Consider the following 15,818-nt stretch of genomic DNA (forward strand, 5'->3'; position numbering starts at 1 on the left):
ATTATTAGTGAGGTAAGCCAAATACATTTAAAACATTCTCAAAATATCATCCTTAGGATTTCTAAGAAATTCAACTTATACTTGAAGTAATTTACCTTATGTTGCATTTACATGATCAGGTTAGTGCGTTGAAGGTCAATATTTACACATGCTGTAACCTGCAAATACAGTATCTGTATTGCATCTAGTTTCTATTTGAATGCAAAACAAAAAAATGACTGAATGAACTGTATCATTTGAATTGTCTGACCAGGACATTTACATCTCAGGAATTTAACATTACAAACACTGTGGATCTCTATTTTCAAATAACATTTTGGTACCACGTATTAATATATTATTTTCCACAGAAGTCCTTTTTGCGCTAGGTTTAGTGTGTCAACACTGCCAGACACAATATTCATTAAAATACAGCTAAAGCCATTCATTCTCTTCCCTAACCGACTTCAGTCTTTGTATCTGCAGGGGATATGAACTTAAATGAGTAGCTAAACATTTTGGGAAATATACTACTGGCGGTTTCTTTCTGAAAGTTAGATAAGAAAATCAATACCTCTCTCATGTGTCTGCGTTGAGTACTGAGCTAGAGCCAGGAGATGGTTAGCTTAGCTTAGCATAAAGACTGGAAGCATTGGGAAACAACTAGCCAGCCTGGTCCTGTCCAAAGTTAAACAACACACCTACCAACACCTATAAAGCTCACTAATTAACACATCAAGTCATTTCTTTGCACAAACACAAATGTAAAATCAACATGTGTGGTTTTAGGGGGAGTTACATGCTATAAATGTTGTTACTTCTTATGGTAATCTAGGCTAACTGCCACCAGGCTCTAGCTCCATACTTAACGCAGAAACATGAGTATGGTATCGATCTTCTCGTTACTCTCGGAAAGACGTAAATAATCTTTTTTTCTATTCGTATGACTATTCCTTTAAGAAAAGATCAATCAGAAGAACAGGCTCATCTAGTAGACTGTTCTGCAAAATATACAGAGTTAATCTATCTCTTCGGAGGACAACAGTTTATAACAGCATAAGTCAAGAACACTCAAGTGGTCATTCAATATCCAAATATCAAATATTCATGCCTTCTTTTGTAAATGAGTAAGAATTGGCACTTCATCTCGGGGTCAGCAGGTATCCACAGTGTCTGAATTTTCCAAACCTGATATTATCACAAGAATGCAGCTCAAACAAAACAACTGTCAATAAGCCAAAGAGATCTTTTCTGCGAGCAGTAAAACAAGAGGCGTGGCGTCATAAGCACTGAAGAGCTTACGTAGTACTCAGCATTGAGTCGTGGCAGAGAAGCCGCTCTGCAGTGGCCTTCCAGGCTTGGATATCCCTCTGTGTCTGAAGTGTTCTCCACCTGCTTCAGTTCAACCAATTCCTGAAAGACAAAAAGTAGCATGTATGAAGGCAACACAGATGACACGGACCTCACAGAAAGCTAGAATGTAAAGTAACATTTAGATGATGGAGTGTACCTGGGGTCTGCTGGAATATGGCACGTCCTCTGACTGGCCTCTCTGCAGTTTCCTTCGGCCTTTGGGCCTCTGTGCTGCCTGAGAAACATCTCCGGACTGGGAGTGTTTTATGCCACTCCTCTGGTTTAGTCTGTATATGAACACACAAGAGCTCTGACTAATGTTGGCAGCTTATCAGTGTTGGAGGATAAGACATAAATTGATGAACAACCATTTTTTTGAAAAACCAAGATTATTAAGTATGATTACATAACATTTTAGTGTTTTTCCTTATAGGACCACATGTGAGTGTTTTGTTAGAGCTGCAAAAATTGGTTGATTAATTGATTAGTTACTCAACAGAATATTCATCAGCAACTATTTTAATAATCCATTAATCCTTTATGTGATTTTTTAAAGCAAAAACAATAATCGGCTGATAAATCGATATTGAAAGTAATCCTCAGTTGCAGCCCTAGTGTTTCAGCAAATTTCTTTTTTTCTATTTTCCAGGCAGATATTGGTATCCATTAATTTCTGTACAGTATGCAAATCAGTCTGCACCGGTGGCGTAGCATGAGCAGCACATTAGCAGGAGCAGCAGCTTCAGTGCTCCGGCGGTCTACACTGGATGCGTTCAGGCACAGGTCACCTACATTTTGATAGCAGCCAATATAGAATCGCAGTAGTTACACGTGTAAAATGGAAGGAAATAGACTTGAAGCGTAAAAATATGCTTCAGGTGCTACTACTGTGCTACTAGTGGTCCATCAACAATAATGTAACATTTACTTGGTTCTTCTACCATTGTATGCTGACGACACCCAGCTATTCTTGTTACCCCCCCCCCCCCCCCCCCCCATCTGACACTCAGGTAGAGGCACACATCACTGCTTGCAGATATCTCGAAGTAGATGTCTCTGGTCTACAGGGCCCCACAGTGGAGAAGTGAACCCCCCACTACACTACACCTAGACAACCCACCCTAACCTGCTTACTAACATTTCCTTTAAAACAAACTGTCTAAGCACTTAAGCTGTAGAACTGAATACACTTGTAGTTGGTTGTTTGAGACTCATTTTGGACAAAAGCATCTGTCTGTCACAAATCAAGACAAAAGACAAAAGAGCCAAACTGGACTGAGGAGAAGAAACGTTTCCTACTAACTATTTGTCAATGAGGACAGTTTCCCTTAATTTCATTCTCAGGCCATTTGTATAATGAAAAATAAACTTTTAGGAATTTGTTAGAGCCTTGAAAAATCAGATTTGATGGATGTGATTAGGTTAAATTTGAGCAAATTATTCCACTCAAATATTACAGAAAATATTGTCATGTATTTTTAGAAAGGTAATATTACAACATCAATGTAACAACAGCTCCACCTATGTTGTGGGTATATTATGTTTCCACTGTATATAACAGAGAAGACAGTCACTTACATTGTGTCCCTGTTAACTGAGGCGATGGCAGTGGCGGTGGTAGGTAGTGCCTCTGGCTTGGCTTGTGGCTCAGGCTGGGGGGGGAAGGGCTGTTTGGGGCTGGACATCGGCGGTTCTACTTCCAGTATGTGAGTGAGGGGCAGCACGGGACGGAACAACGCCCCCAGTTTACTCTGCAGGACAGGTCGACAGCAAATATCATAAATGGAGACATTACATTGACAATTTGATTCAGGAAACAGCATAAAGAAGTGTGTATACGCACTTAAATATCAGTTTATATGCGAGTTTATATGCGAGAAGAAGGTGGTTGTACTAGATGAATAAATAAAAAATGTATAGAAATCATCTACCTTATTATGTTGCTTAAAACAAGTTTCCAAGTGTTAAATTAGAAACATTATTATTATTATATATCAAGAAAATCCTAATAAAAATGGGTAAATAAAAATGGCCTCAGGATTTCATGAAACTAAGAAAATCTGGCCTCAACTTGAGTTTGGTATAAGGAATAAAACTTGGGTTAATGATGTTAAAAGATTATTTGTTATTTGTTTTAATTCAGCTCAGTTCAGAATCAGAATCAGAAATACTTTATTGATCCCCGGGGGGAAATTAGACAAGTTCCCATTCAAGAATAGAAGAAGTAGCATAGAGCTAGAAATGAGAAGTATGTAAAAATATAGGATATAAAAAAATAAAAAATATAAAAAAATATACATTTGCAGTATTTAAGTGAAAAATACAAAAATATACAATAACAATGTATATGTATGTAGTCTTGTTTAGTCGGCACTAGAAAATAACTTTAAACAAAAATGATCCCAACTACATTTTAAATCCAAGTGTAGGATTATCCCTGTCACTAAGACATGGGTCTGTTCCTGCTTCAACTCTTTACATGGACATTTTGTTTATGCAACATGCTGTACCGGAGGTCCCCCTGAAGAATGCTGCTGCTGGAGTCTCTTGGCACGATTCTGCTTATAGTAGTCAAAGATCATCAGAGCTGCGTAGACCTTCCCCACAGTCAGCTCATTGTCTGGAGGAGGAGAGAGCAGAGTGAGAGACAGTTCCTCCGTGATGGCAGTAGATGGCGCCAGATGAGCAACAAAGCACAACTCAGGGAGGGTGGCATGAGCAGTACGTGGCTGGTCAGTGTGGGTGTGAACTGAGCTGCACTGTCATGTTTACTAGAGAAACAGTATGCAAACGACCACACTGTAAACAATCTATGTCTTCTAAGTAATATGTGCGTTGACTATTATTGCTTGTCCATTATTGAACCATCAAAGTGTTGTTTTCTTGAATTTTCTACGTACGTGTGTCAATATGTTGAAAGAGAACAGAATAATGCACATCAGTGCACTAACATCAGGACAACGGACACTCCTCTAGACTCTAGAACATTTGTGAAATGTGTTGATTTATAATGTGTTTTGATTATTAATTGAAAGCTCCAGGGCGAGAAAACAGACAAATATGACAGAAAAATCTCCATCTTACCAAGAAAATGTAATCTATTACTGCATCTTAAAAGTCTTGTTTCTTAAGCAAGTTCAAAACGGTGCCAGTGTTGGTATGATTAATTCAACGAGGTTGTTTCAAGAAATATCTAGAGATGAGTGTCAGTATCTTAAAAGAAGAATAAGACGGATTGATGAACTAGAATCAAGAAAATTCACAGGGACTCACCTCCCTACAGATTTTTTTTTATATGTTTTAGGAAAATAAGACTTTTAGGACTCAATAAGACAAAAATGGTTTGATAGGAGGGAGATGAAGAAGAGGAAATGAAAAAGAACATTTAAGATGAACAAGATGTTTGACTAGAAAAACAAACAGGAAGAAGTCAAGGAACAAGCAACTGGGTTTCCGTAGAGCCCAGCAGAACCCAGAAGAATCTGAACAGAAATGTGGCTTACATTTATGTGGCGTCACCAGCAGGTCCACAGTCTTCTGCGACAGGCTGGGCCAGACTCTGCTTAACTCCCTCTTCAGGTCAGCATCGCACAAACGCTGTGCCAGGACCCCTGAGGAGGCGCCCACAAACATGTCACATCAAATCTGCGCCAGAGCGATCACCGCTATTCACATTAACATCAGAGCCGCCAGTCCGTCCGCAAGGGACTCTGGATTTTGTAGTTTTAAGTCTCTCACCAGATGCCAGTTTGATCTCCAGGGCCGTGCGAATCAGGGCCATCAGTGTGGAGGTGAAGTGCACCGTGTTGTCATCCGCAATGGGCATGTTCATCTTAACCAATCGCTGGGAGGGATGGAAGCAAAGAGGAGGAGCAATGAACCAGGAACAAACAGTCAACAGCTCAGGGAGAGGAGGCTGGATTAAAGATGTGACTACAAGTCAAATTCAAACTTCAGCTTTGTGTAGTAATAATAATGATTTTTTTTTTGTATCGTTTCAGAACTTTACCAGTCACATAAAATAACTGGTGAAGAGCCTCCACAGTTACACGTTAGGGCTGCAATTGATTATTTTCATTAACAATTAAGCTTTTGTTTATTTTTCTGATTGACCCTATTAATCATTTCGTCTATCACTTATCAGTGACTTATCACTTGTTTTTTTCGGAAGCAACAGTCCAAAAGATATTGAATTTACAATAATAAGAAACAGAGAAAAACATCAAATCCTCACATTTGAGAGAAGCTGGAACCAGTGAATGTTTGGCAGTTTTGTTTGTTAAATGATTTGATCATTTAGGAATATTGTTCCAGTCCATGCAAAGGCCTCAGCCTGCGTGCCCAGCATGCACACTAAACAGATGAGCGCAGGGAGCTATGTGACGTTCATGGCTGCCTCTGTTGCTATGAGACTATTGCAAATCCACCGGAAGCGTAGCACGCTTCTGCTAAAAGCTAAAATATGATTAACTTGTGATGCTTAGCGCTGTGAGCTCTGTGAACATGCTCGGCTCTCGCTGCGGCTCGGAACATGCAGCAGCAAGTCTTCTTTCTGAAAGTAATGGCTTAGAGGCCCGAGGAGAGAAGAGAGCTCGCTGGTGGAATGAGAGTCTGGCAGAAAACTATCCATCAAACTGTTACTGTACTTAAGACACTGTAGACGTTTGGTTCACATTTTTTAAGTCTATTTTAATAAAATACCCACATGCCATGTTTCAGCTGAACTTTAGAATGCATACTTGCACCGAGCGAGGACTGTGGCCCCTGTTTCTTAAAGTCTAGATGACTTCGCGACCAGCATGGAGAGGAGGAACAATTACAGCCACCAATAATTATTTTAATGTAGGCCTACATATGGGAAATAATCTGAATGTATCTGTTTACATATGTCTCTGTGACTTGAAACACGAATGAAGAAGTCACTGTGCCAAAATCTAGAAAAATTTAACTTGATTTGGTTTTAGAATATTTGCTGAGACTACAAGTTGATTCATAGATGAGTCAAATAACTGACAACAATTTTTATAAAGATTAAAAGTTTAAGTCATTTATCAAGCAACGATGCCAAACACTTGCAGAGTTTAGCTTCTCCAATGTGAGGATTTGCATATATTAATAATATATCCTTTCTATGAATTCAATAGAATATATTTATATATTTAATAGAAGAATATTTTTTAAATATGTCCCCTCGAGCTCTATTTTCTTACATTTTATAGACTAAATGATGAATTGGTTAATTAGAAAAAAAACAGTTACTGGCAGCCCTATGTCGCAGTGTACTGCGTAGTACTAAAATCTAGCAGTTATTAGTAACATTAACTCTGCAGCACAGGGGCCCAATTATTATTAATCAATCAGTATTTCTACAGTACGTTGCGAATTTTAAAATTCATCAGGAATTACTTGCTAAAAGTAGAAAGTGATCAGCATAAATCCATGCCATGCAGGGCTTCTGGATCAATGCTGGCATGAGATGATTCATACACACATGCATGTTTGGATTAGTAGAGGCATGTAGAGCATACAGAAATTATAAGTAAAAGAAAGACATTAAGAAGTGAAAGGCGAAAGCAAAAACCATCAGACACATCCATTTTCTTCAAGCAGAGATAAATGAATGGGGAAAGTATATTCACTCTGGGAGCATGAGAGGCGAAGAGGGCGGGGGGGCATCCACACATGTAAAGTCTTTTTCACAGAAACAGAGAGACAAATGGCAACTGCAACTGCAGACATTAGCATCAGACAAATAAAGGACACAAGCTTGCAGACACACACACACACACACACACACACACACGCACACACACAGGTGGATACAGTGAAGTTAGAGGAAGGAGAAGAAAGGATGCAAATCCCTCGAGAGGGTGAAAGAAAGATCATTGAAAAGAGAGTGAAGCTTAGCCTGAAGATGGAAACATAAAACTGGAAACGAGAGGGTAACGGGGACAATTGTGACTGTCAGGGGAAAACGTGTTCATTAGGAAGTGAGGTTAACAAGGAGCGCCATCAACTGCAAAGTAGCAGGAGGGGAAAACAGTAGAAAAATAGAGATGGGCGAGGGGGGGGCTAGCCTTGCTCTCAAGTGCACTGCTGCTCTCTCTGTGTCTTTGTTCATGTCTTTCTCTGTCGATTCACAAAAACAGGAGTTATATTTGGAGATGCGACCACGTCAGACCCAGACATTTTTAACTGGGGCAAGGGCAGGGCTGCTTTAAATGTGATTCACTTCGACAGCTGTGCATGCACTGGAACCGCTCACATTAAGTCTGCATGCTAAGAGGTAAGCAGCTCCCACAGGGACTACCTGAGGATTGTTGAGCTGTACCCTTGACTCCCACTTCGCTAGTGTGCAAGTCTTCCATTCAGTCATGGAATAAATGTGCCAGGATCTCCTTCATTCAAGTCAGTGCAGGAGCTGATGAGAAGATGGTGGACGTGTTGGGAAATACTTCCTGATTAGCAACTGAATCCAGGTGGGATCCTGAACTAAATCACTTGTTCCTTTGCCAAACCTTTTAAGTTTTTTTTTAGATATCCTGACACGGCTGATGTAATGCATTTTTGGCCACTAGCTCTAACTCCAAAACAAGTTGATGTATTAGCAAACAGTTACCTATTTTCACATCGAGCAAGACAGAGAAACTTTCATTTGGCGTCACGTTTCTATTGCACATTATAATAAATCTGTCCAATATTCAGTCCCCTTTTAACTCTGATTTTGGTCCCCATTAACCCCATTTGTGACTTCAGCATTCCATATGTTACTCCGTGATTCAGTAACATGGCGACACAAACCTTAGGGGAAGCCAGAATACAGCCACGCTAGGCTGTGCTTTGTAAACATGCTGATATTTAGAAGGTAACATTTACCCTGTTCAACATCATAGTTTAGGGTGTTAGCATGCTAACATGCTAAACAGCAGTAAATATAAGCTACATCTGAGGCTGAGGGGAACACCAGTTCTAAGCTAACAGTGGTAGTGGCAAATATTTAGTCATAAACCAAAGTATCTTGACCCGATGATGGTGGTATGAAAAGTTAAGGGATCAACAAAGTTATTACAATTCATCCTGAGGGGAGCATTGCACATCTGTGCCACATTTCATGGCAATCCATCAAATACTTGACGAGACATCTCGCTCTGATTCAAATAAGTCAACCTCCTGGTGGCGCTATAGGAAAAGTCAGGGGATCACCAAAGTCAGTAGCATACATCTTGTGGGGAACACAAATGCCAAATTTAATGGCAATTCATCCAGACGTTGCCATCCCTAAAGCTCTGCCTCAATCCCATTTTTTTTTCATCCAGCGATTTGCATCTTAAAATGTATTTTCTTGCTCTTACAGATGACTACAGTTTTCCCAAAATAGTAAAATAATTGTCTGAGCATTTTAAATCCACTGTGCTCCTCTTCTTCGCTGCATGTTTATTAGGTCAGGCAGACTGTAGACACCTGCGAGATCCCGAAAAAACACATTTGAAGATGCAACCTGGAGCTGAATAGCAGGCACAAAAATAAAGATTTTTTTACCCCTAAGGCACTGGGAACACTATGTGAACAAATCACAGAGTAACATACACTCCTGAAGTCATTAATGGGGCTCCTTGTCTCTTTAGCCGCTAGACGTTCCACTTTCTTCTCCAGCAAGTCTCTAACTTTGTCTGTCTGTCATGTGGTTGTGGGCAGGTAGCGCACAGTCATCTGCTTCAATATTAATATAAAGCATATTTATCACTACAGCTACCAAACAAAAGGGACAGAAAACATATCGTCTTTGGCCCAATTAATAAATAAGTTATAACCAACACTCACTGAGATGACTTTGTGGAGATACGTCACATATTATGTTTTTACTCGGCCCTCTGATCTATTTTTATTCTATTAGGAGGAACATGGCCCTCCAGTAGATGAACAGAGTGCAGGACAAGGCCACAGAGCCTCACAGACAAACAGAAAGAACAACACAACAGCAGGCCAGAAGATACCAACTGCGACACACTGACAGAAGCCTGAAGATGTTTGACAGGTGGAAGCAGGGAACCAGCAGTGACTGCAGAGAGGGGGGGGGGGGGGACAGAGGAGGAAGGAGTAATTCTACCTTATAGGCGACTCGGGGGGGACATTTCTTTCCCAAACCTAGCGGAGGGGACATGTCGCGGAGCATCTCGTACATATCGAGGTATTTCATGCGGCCGCTTCCCGGGGGGAAAGATGGTTGGAGGCCATGGAAGGAGGAATGAAGATTTCCCGAGTGAGGAGGTGTTGGGATTGAAAGGGGTAGGGGATGTTACATCATCACAGAATGCGGGCAAAATCCAAAAGAGAGAAAAAAAGAGGAAAACACAGAAACCGAAATCCTTGTTAATAAGATTTCCAGGATATCATGATCTGGAATGCAATCCTAGCTGGATTTAAGGATTCAGGCATCGATCCAGAGGAGGGAGGGGAGGATGGTCCAGAGGATTCCCTGTGCAGAGATGCTGGATGGAGGGATACTGGTGGAAGATATGCAGTTAGGAATGAGAGTGCATTTTTATGTTAAAGGCTTACTAGACCAAAAATATATCTTTACATTCACCACCTGTGGGCTTGAAAGGGGGCTTAGAAAAGTTTGCAGCTTGGATTCACAGTCCTTACAATGGTTTCCAATAGCAACAAAGTATCAAAACGTGCAGACTTCTAAAAGCACGCCTGCAACATAATCCCCTTCTCCGCCAGTGATCCTTATATCCGCTATGTTCCAATAGATTGCTACACACACTGCATACAGCACAGTTACAGAGCTACTGTGAGGCAGTGGCACGACACTAAAGTAGTATATTGTTGCTCTGTTGTCAAGAAACTATGAGAATTGTGAACACACTTGAACACACAGTAGTATTATTTCATTAATTCATTTGTTTTTGTCAAAAAAAACAGTGAAGGTGTGTGTTAAACCCTGGTCCAACTGCAGGTCATGTGATGTGCTAGAGTCTCAGCCAGAGAAAGACATTAATGCTCGTGTTGAGCCACTTTCACTGGAATGAATTGAATGCCATCCTATAACACAATATTCAGTTCTTTTAAAAGAGTACTCAAGATGGACAGTTTGCAGATTTTTTTTAAAAAATTGGTCTTTTTTATTCCACACATTCTTCTTCCTTGTCAAAACCTGGTGCCTACAATACCCACAATGCACCATAACTGCCGACAGTTCAGTCAGAGATTCAGGTGCGTTATGCTAGGTACCGTAGCCTTGCGGCGCTAGCCTCAACAGAGATGGGTAGCGGGCTACAGAGGTCTGGTAAGCTCACTTCTTTCTAACTCCACAGATTGTTTTCATTTTCAAACTGGTCTTCACCGCCATGTTGCCTCAACTGACATCACTTGAGACAATTTATCACTTCACATGGCATTTTCTGGTGCCACAAAAGGCTTTATACAACTTATTTCACATACGCAGACCTGGAAACAGACTCAATTTGGTTTGGAGTTCCGCTTTAATACATCCATGGAAAAAACGTCCTGGAAGTTCTATCATGTCCTTCCGTCACATATGGATCAACAGGGGAGAAGTGGATTAGGCTGCAGTAGTGGTTTGAGAATTTTCTGTTCTTTGACTCTGCGTCATTGGAATCCATTATAATCCAAACTAACTACAGCGATTGTCCTTCTCAAAGGAGCAGCTACAAACATCTCCTACCCATCTTTCAAGGGGGAGTCAAAAGATAGATTTTCAGTGGAGCATTCCTTTAAGATGCCCTCTGTTTCAGCATGCTAAGAGACATCAGCAGTAACCACAGTGGAAACAAATGCACACAATGCTCTCTCTTCACTGCCCACTCTGCTTTCACTCCTGTGTTGAGAGGCAGGAAAATAACATAGACATCGCATCTGATGCCTTTTGTTTGAGCCTGACTTGCGGCATTGTTTCCTGCACTCGCCATGGTTACCTGCCAGCTGGTTAGTGGAGGATCGATGCGTGTTTGTATGCATGTGTGGTCGGGTCATTCTATGGCACCGCGGGGAATGAGAACAGACATTCAGAGTCCGAAACCATCACATCCCTTTGAAAACAAAAGGACTGCGTGGGAGTGCAAACCTTATAAGCCACCCTGTTAGGGCACTTCTTCCCCAGGCCCAGGGGAGGCGAGATAAAACGCAACAATTTGTACATATCCTGATAGCATATCCTCCCGCTGAAAGAGATAAGACATGTTTAAGAGGTTAGGTGACAGGTTATTTCCTTACATCTATAATAATCAGTTAGCGGGCATTAACATTCAGTACTACTAAAATACTCAAGAAGCAGCAGCACAAAGAATACAATCCACTTTCAGTTTGTATTTTTCTAAATCTGTGAACGTGTTTGTTTTGACAATTAAAATATTACATTTTCAGCTTTTTGGGCCTATTTGTTTTCTTACTTGGAGAGAGGAAGAGTGTCTGGCACTCTCTGGCTCCTCTGTGTTTTCTCCCAGTTACCTCACGTTCCTTTTTACGTTTGCTCATCACAACCACACCTCGGAGTCACAGCCAGGATTTTAGCAATACTGAAGTCAGCAGTGGGTTTTAGAAATAGATTTGTAAAGAATGAGAGGAATGAAGTCTAAAAAAATGTTCATTGATTTGGATTCTTCATATTTGGTTATATTTCTTTTTAAGTTTTACTTTTACCCCCCCCCCCCCCCCCCCCCCCATATAAAGGTCTAAATGCAGTTTCAAAGTCCTCTCCACACTCTCTGTGGAGAAATCCTAAAATCTTATTTAAGAGTTTTTTTAGTTCACATTAAAGTAGTCAAAATATACAAAGTCTAAACGTAGACTGGAATCAGAATTTCAAATGATTTTTTAATTGTAGAATGTAAACTTCACCTTAAAATCCCAAATTCCCAGAAAAAACTCAAACACGGAAATGCTACTGTGTTTACTTTAAACTAAACTTTACTTCATGCAAGAGACATGAAATGGTGAAATCAGTTCAAACAGACCTGCTCCTTTTAAAACAGGCAGTGAGAATAACTAAAAGCATTAAATATGCTCCTTGCTGACATAGAAACGAGTTAAAGCTGTTGAAAATATACTGACTGTTACTGTAGGCACTTCTCTGAGCTAATTTATATTCAAAGGAATAAATAATAATTCCTCCCCCGTAATGTCTGTCAGGAGATGGCAATTTCATATTTCACATCTCACACCTCTCCTGGAGTCCTGACTCACAGACAAGGCTCCTGTGAAGCCTTCCTTAAAACTTAATGAGCCTTACATAATCTGAGACAGATTACACCTCGCACTGTCTCGCTCTGAATTCATATTGTGCTTTAGTCGAGTTAAACAGAGTCGGTTTAAGGGGCAGAGAGGGCGGCGACATAAACCTGTATTCCCCCCGTTGGAGGGATCGGAATGGTTTCTCTTCACATCACAGTGACAGACGGAGGAGCTTTGGAGTCCGCTGGCTTAGCGGCAAAGAGGGCTGAGTGGACGCCAAGCGGAACGCTGGATTTACATGCATCAGTCTGGCCGACAGGGGGCTCGTCACCACCCTCAGCCAGCTCCGGGCTCAGGCTTAATGTCATTCACCCGCCGCTGCTAAAATGGGATTTTTCCAGTTCCACGTCACAGACTCATCCTGCTGGAACTCAGAAGCCATTCTTAGAGTTTCCTGTTTCCCAGCCTACCTCTCTTCCAAAAAAAACAAACCGCCTCCTCCTTAACACTGACACTGGCTAACATTGGAGACTGCTCTGTCAGCGGCACTAGTCAGAAATCAGCGGAAGCACTTACCAGGCAGCAGGGTCGTACTCTGCCCACACGCGGATGAATTCGTCAAGGTGATGGGGCCCCAGGATGGAGGCGTCCCTGGTCAGATACTCAAAGTTGTCCATGATGACAGCAACGAACAGGTTCAGCATCTAGGAAATGAAAACACAAGCGTGTAAAATAAATGAATAATTAATATAAAGATTTATTTTGTCTGCATAAACACCCCAAAATCTAATTATCCAAAAGAGAGATTAGAGAATAAGTTTCCTATTGATTGATCACTTTGGTGGTTTCACATGCTTTTAGCCAAAAAACTGCAAACTATGTATCTTATATTACTGCTGACTACTTTTATATCCTTTCAGAACTGACTCTGCTTGCAGCTGCATTGACAACATCACTCGCTAGTGTAGGCAACAATTAGGGCTCACTGTTGTATTACTGTTTCATTTACAACCAACCCATGGATTTATCTGTACATTTTTTAAAAATGTGTGAAAATTGGGATTTCCTCATATAACCAGCATCCCATTTGCATTTTCTTCCCCCTTTTCTCTTTATTCTCTGCAGCTGACAGCATTTTCTGAGCTGTGCTCCACACAAGAAGACCTTGTTTACTATAAACTGCAAATAGGGTCTTCTCACTGTAGGAAACATGACAACTTTTGGGTTCATGGGAGTGTAAAATAAGTTTAAACCAATTTGCTCTTTGAAAAAAATTCTGGGTATTTTTTTGATCACTAAAAACAAAAACAATGAGCATTAGTTCCAATGATCTTTGACGTTTGAGGGAGTTCACCAAAGTTCCAGCTAGTAGTTGACAGGCTAACGCATGCAAAACCACCAAACTTCTGTATGATTTCTGTCAGAACACACAGTATGAGACCAGGTGGGACGGCCCTCTGTGTTTCTTCATACTGACCAGGAAGGAGCAGAGGAAGATGAAGGACACAAAGTAGAAGTAGGCAAAGTCACTTCCGCACTCTTTCCCCGCAGTTCCTGAGAGCTTATCACACGGCCGGTTACTGAGACACGCTAACATGATCTCGTGCCACGCCTCGCCTGTCGCACTCCTGAAACACACACACACACACACACACACACACACACACACACACACACACACACACACACACACACACACACAAGTTGAATGTAAACACGGCTCAACAGTGACAGGAGCGGGGCTTAGTGTTATCAGTAGTGCTGGATTATGGTGATAGCAGGATTACCTGAAGAGGAGGGTCAAGGCCTGGAAAAAGGTCTGGAAGTTGTTGTGGTGATTTATTGCGGTCTCCTCAACCAGCTCGATGTTTCCAAACACCTGAGGCAGCAGGAGAGCAGGTGGTGTTTATTGAAATGCAAATCCCAAAACTGAAAGGCCTACTCTGCTTTTATAATGAGCCCAGTCCTAAAACTGAGAACCAAACAGGGCCCACGCCCACGTCGTTAAAGGCCCTGGAACGTGTTTTCTCAGTCAGCTTCTTACTGTGAGTCAAGGGGTCCTACATGAACACAGTTCAAAGATTTGTTCATTTCACATGAGAGATTTCTATTTTTCTTTTTTTTTTATCTCTGTGCTCTTCTGGCTGGTTTGAAGTGGGCGGGAAACAACATGATGTCATGTACCTCTGTGCACCAATCAGGATTTAGCAACTTCTGAATCTGAATCTGATGATAGCTGGTGGGTTGTTACTGGTCACTATCAGTCAAATCTGACGAAGCAGATTATCAGAGCTTTTGACCATAAAATGAATGAATTATTGATGAATAATGCATAAGCATGTGTTTTTTTCAAACTAAAATGATTGCTGCTTATTTAGTCATGATGATGTCATGTTTACAGTGTAGAAGATTGTAAACCAAGTTTTCAGGGCCTTTAAAACCTGACCCAACTGAACCCCTGGTACCAAATTTGAGACCTGAACCCAACCCGAGACATAAAGCTTTTGGGTCGGCTTTGGGCCATTGTGTTGCGGGTATAAAACCTCTACTTTACAAATCTTTGTTATTCTGAATAAAATTAAAATTAAATAAATAATAAAATTAAAATTTCTCACCAAAATCTATATTTGTTATCTGTAATTTGCTCTGTTATGTTCTGTGTATTGCTATTTTTTGTCTAAATTCTATCTATTCTATTTAGAATCGATTTATCATTTACCTTTACTGTCACTCAGTTTATGTATATGCTTTGTCAGCATGTTTTTCATGCCAATAAAGCTTCATTGAATTGAAATTGAATGGAGAGAGAGACTTTGAGTGGATAACTGCCACAGCTATGTCCCTCTGTGAGTCCAGTAAAACAGCCCAGAGGTCTCTTTTCAAATATGTATTTGCCCCTCAGCGTGTCCATCCTGCTGGCCTATAAACTCTGGCTGCTGGGCCCAGGAGACCTCTGACAGCAGTCAAATATGGATGTAGCATCTTGACCCTGTGCTACTACAGCAACTGTCTCATATAAGAGGAATAAAAAGTAGGTAAACCTAGCTCCCTCGAAAGAACATGGAAAAAATCCACATCTGTGCAATATTATGCACTCCAAGGCAGTAGCCATGCAACTTGGTTTGTGAAATGTATCATATTAAACTTTCATTGAAACTGTCAGACGTGTCCATTCAGCTCTATGGTAATGTTAGAGGCATATGTTTGTGGTTTTGTTCTAGAGGACACAATACAAAACATCTCACAATAAACGCAAAACCCTAAAGGTTTGAACAAGTGAATCATTGTAA

The 15,818-nt window shown here is 40.8% G+C and overlaps 1 protein-coding gene across 1 annotated transcript in view; it reads right to left on the bottom strand.

The window, feature by feature from the left end:
* Window positions 1–15,818, bottom strand: part of cacna1bb (calcium channel, voltage-dependent, N type, alpha 1B subunit, b) — a 153,323-nt gene that overhangs the window by 12,968 nt on the left and 124,537 nt on the right. Inside the window, exons 37-46 of the mRNA XM_070924227.1 lie at window positions 14,316–14,407; window positions 14,006–14,156; window positions 13,105–13,232; window positions 11,423–11,519; window positions 5,071–5,176; window positions 4,836–4,943; window positions 3,843–3,952; window positions 2,911–3,083; window positions 1,490–1,619; window positions 1,282–1,392 (exon numbers count right to left, since the gene is read on the bottom strand). Coding sequence (XP_070780328.1) covers window positions 1,282–1,392; window positions 1,490–1,619; window positions 2,911–3,083; window positions 3,843–3,952; window positions 4,836–4,943; window positions 5,071–5,176; window positions 11,423–11,519; window positions 13,105–13,232; window positions 14,006–14,156; window positions 14,316–14,407 — 1,206 coding nt within the window. The remainder of the gene's footprint in view (window positions 1–1,281; window positions 1,393–1,489; window positions 1,620–2,910; window positions 3,084–3,842; window positions 3,953–4,835; window positions 4,944–5,070; window positions 5,177–11,422; window positions 11,520–13,104; window positions 13,233–14,005; window positions 14,157–14,315; window positions 14,408–15,818) is intronic.

This window comes from Enoplosus armatus, chromosome 18, assembly GCF_043641665.1.
Source record: "Enoplosus armatus isolate fEnoArm2 chromosome 18, fEnoArm2.hap1, whole genome shotgun sequence".
In the NCBI taxonomy this organism is placed as follows: domain Eukaryota; kingdom Metazoa; phylum Chordata; class Actinopteri; order Centrarchiformes; family Enoplosidae; genus Enoplosus; species Enoplosus armatus.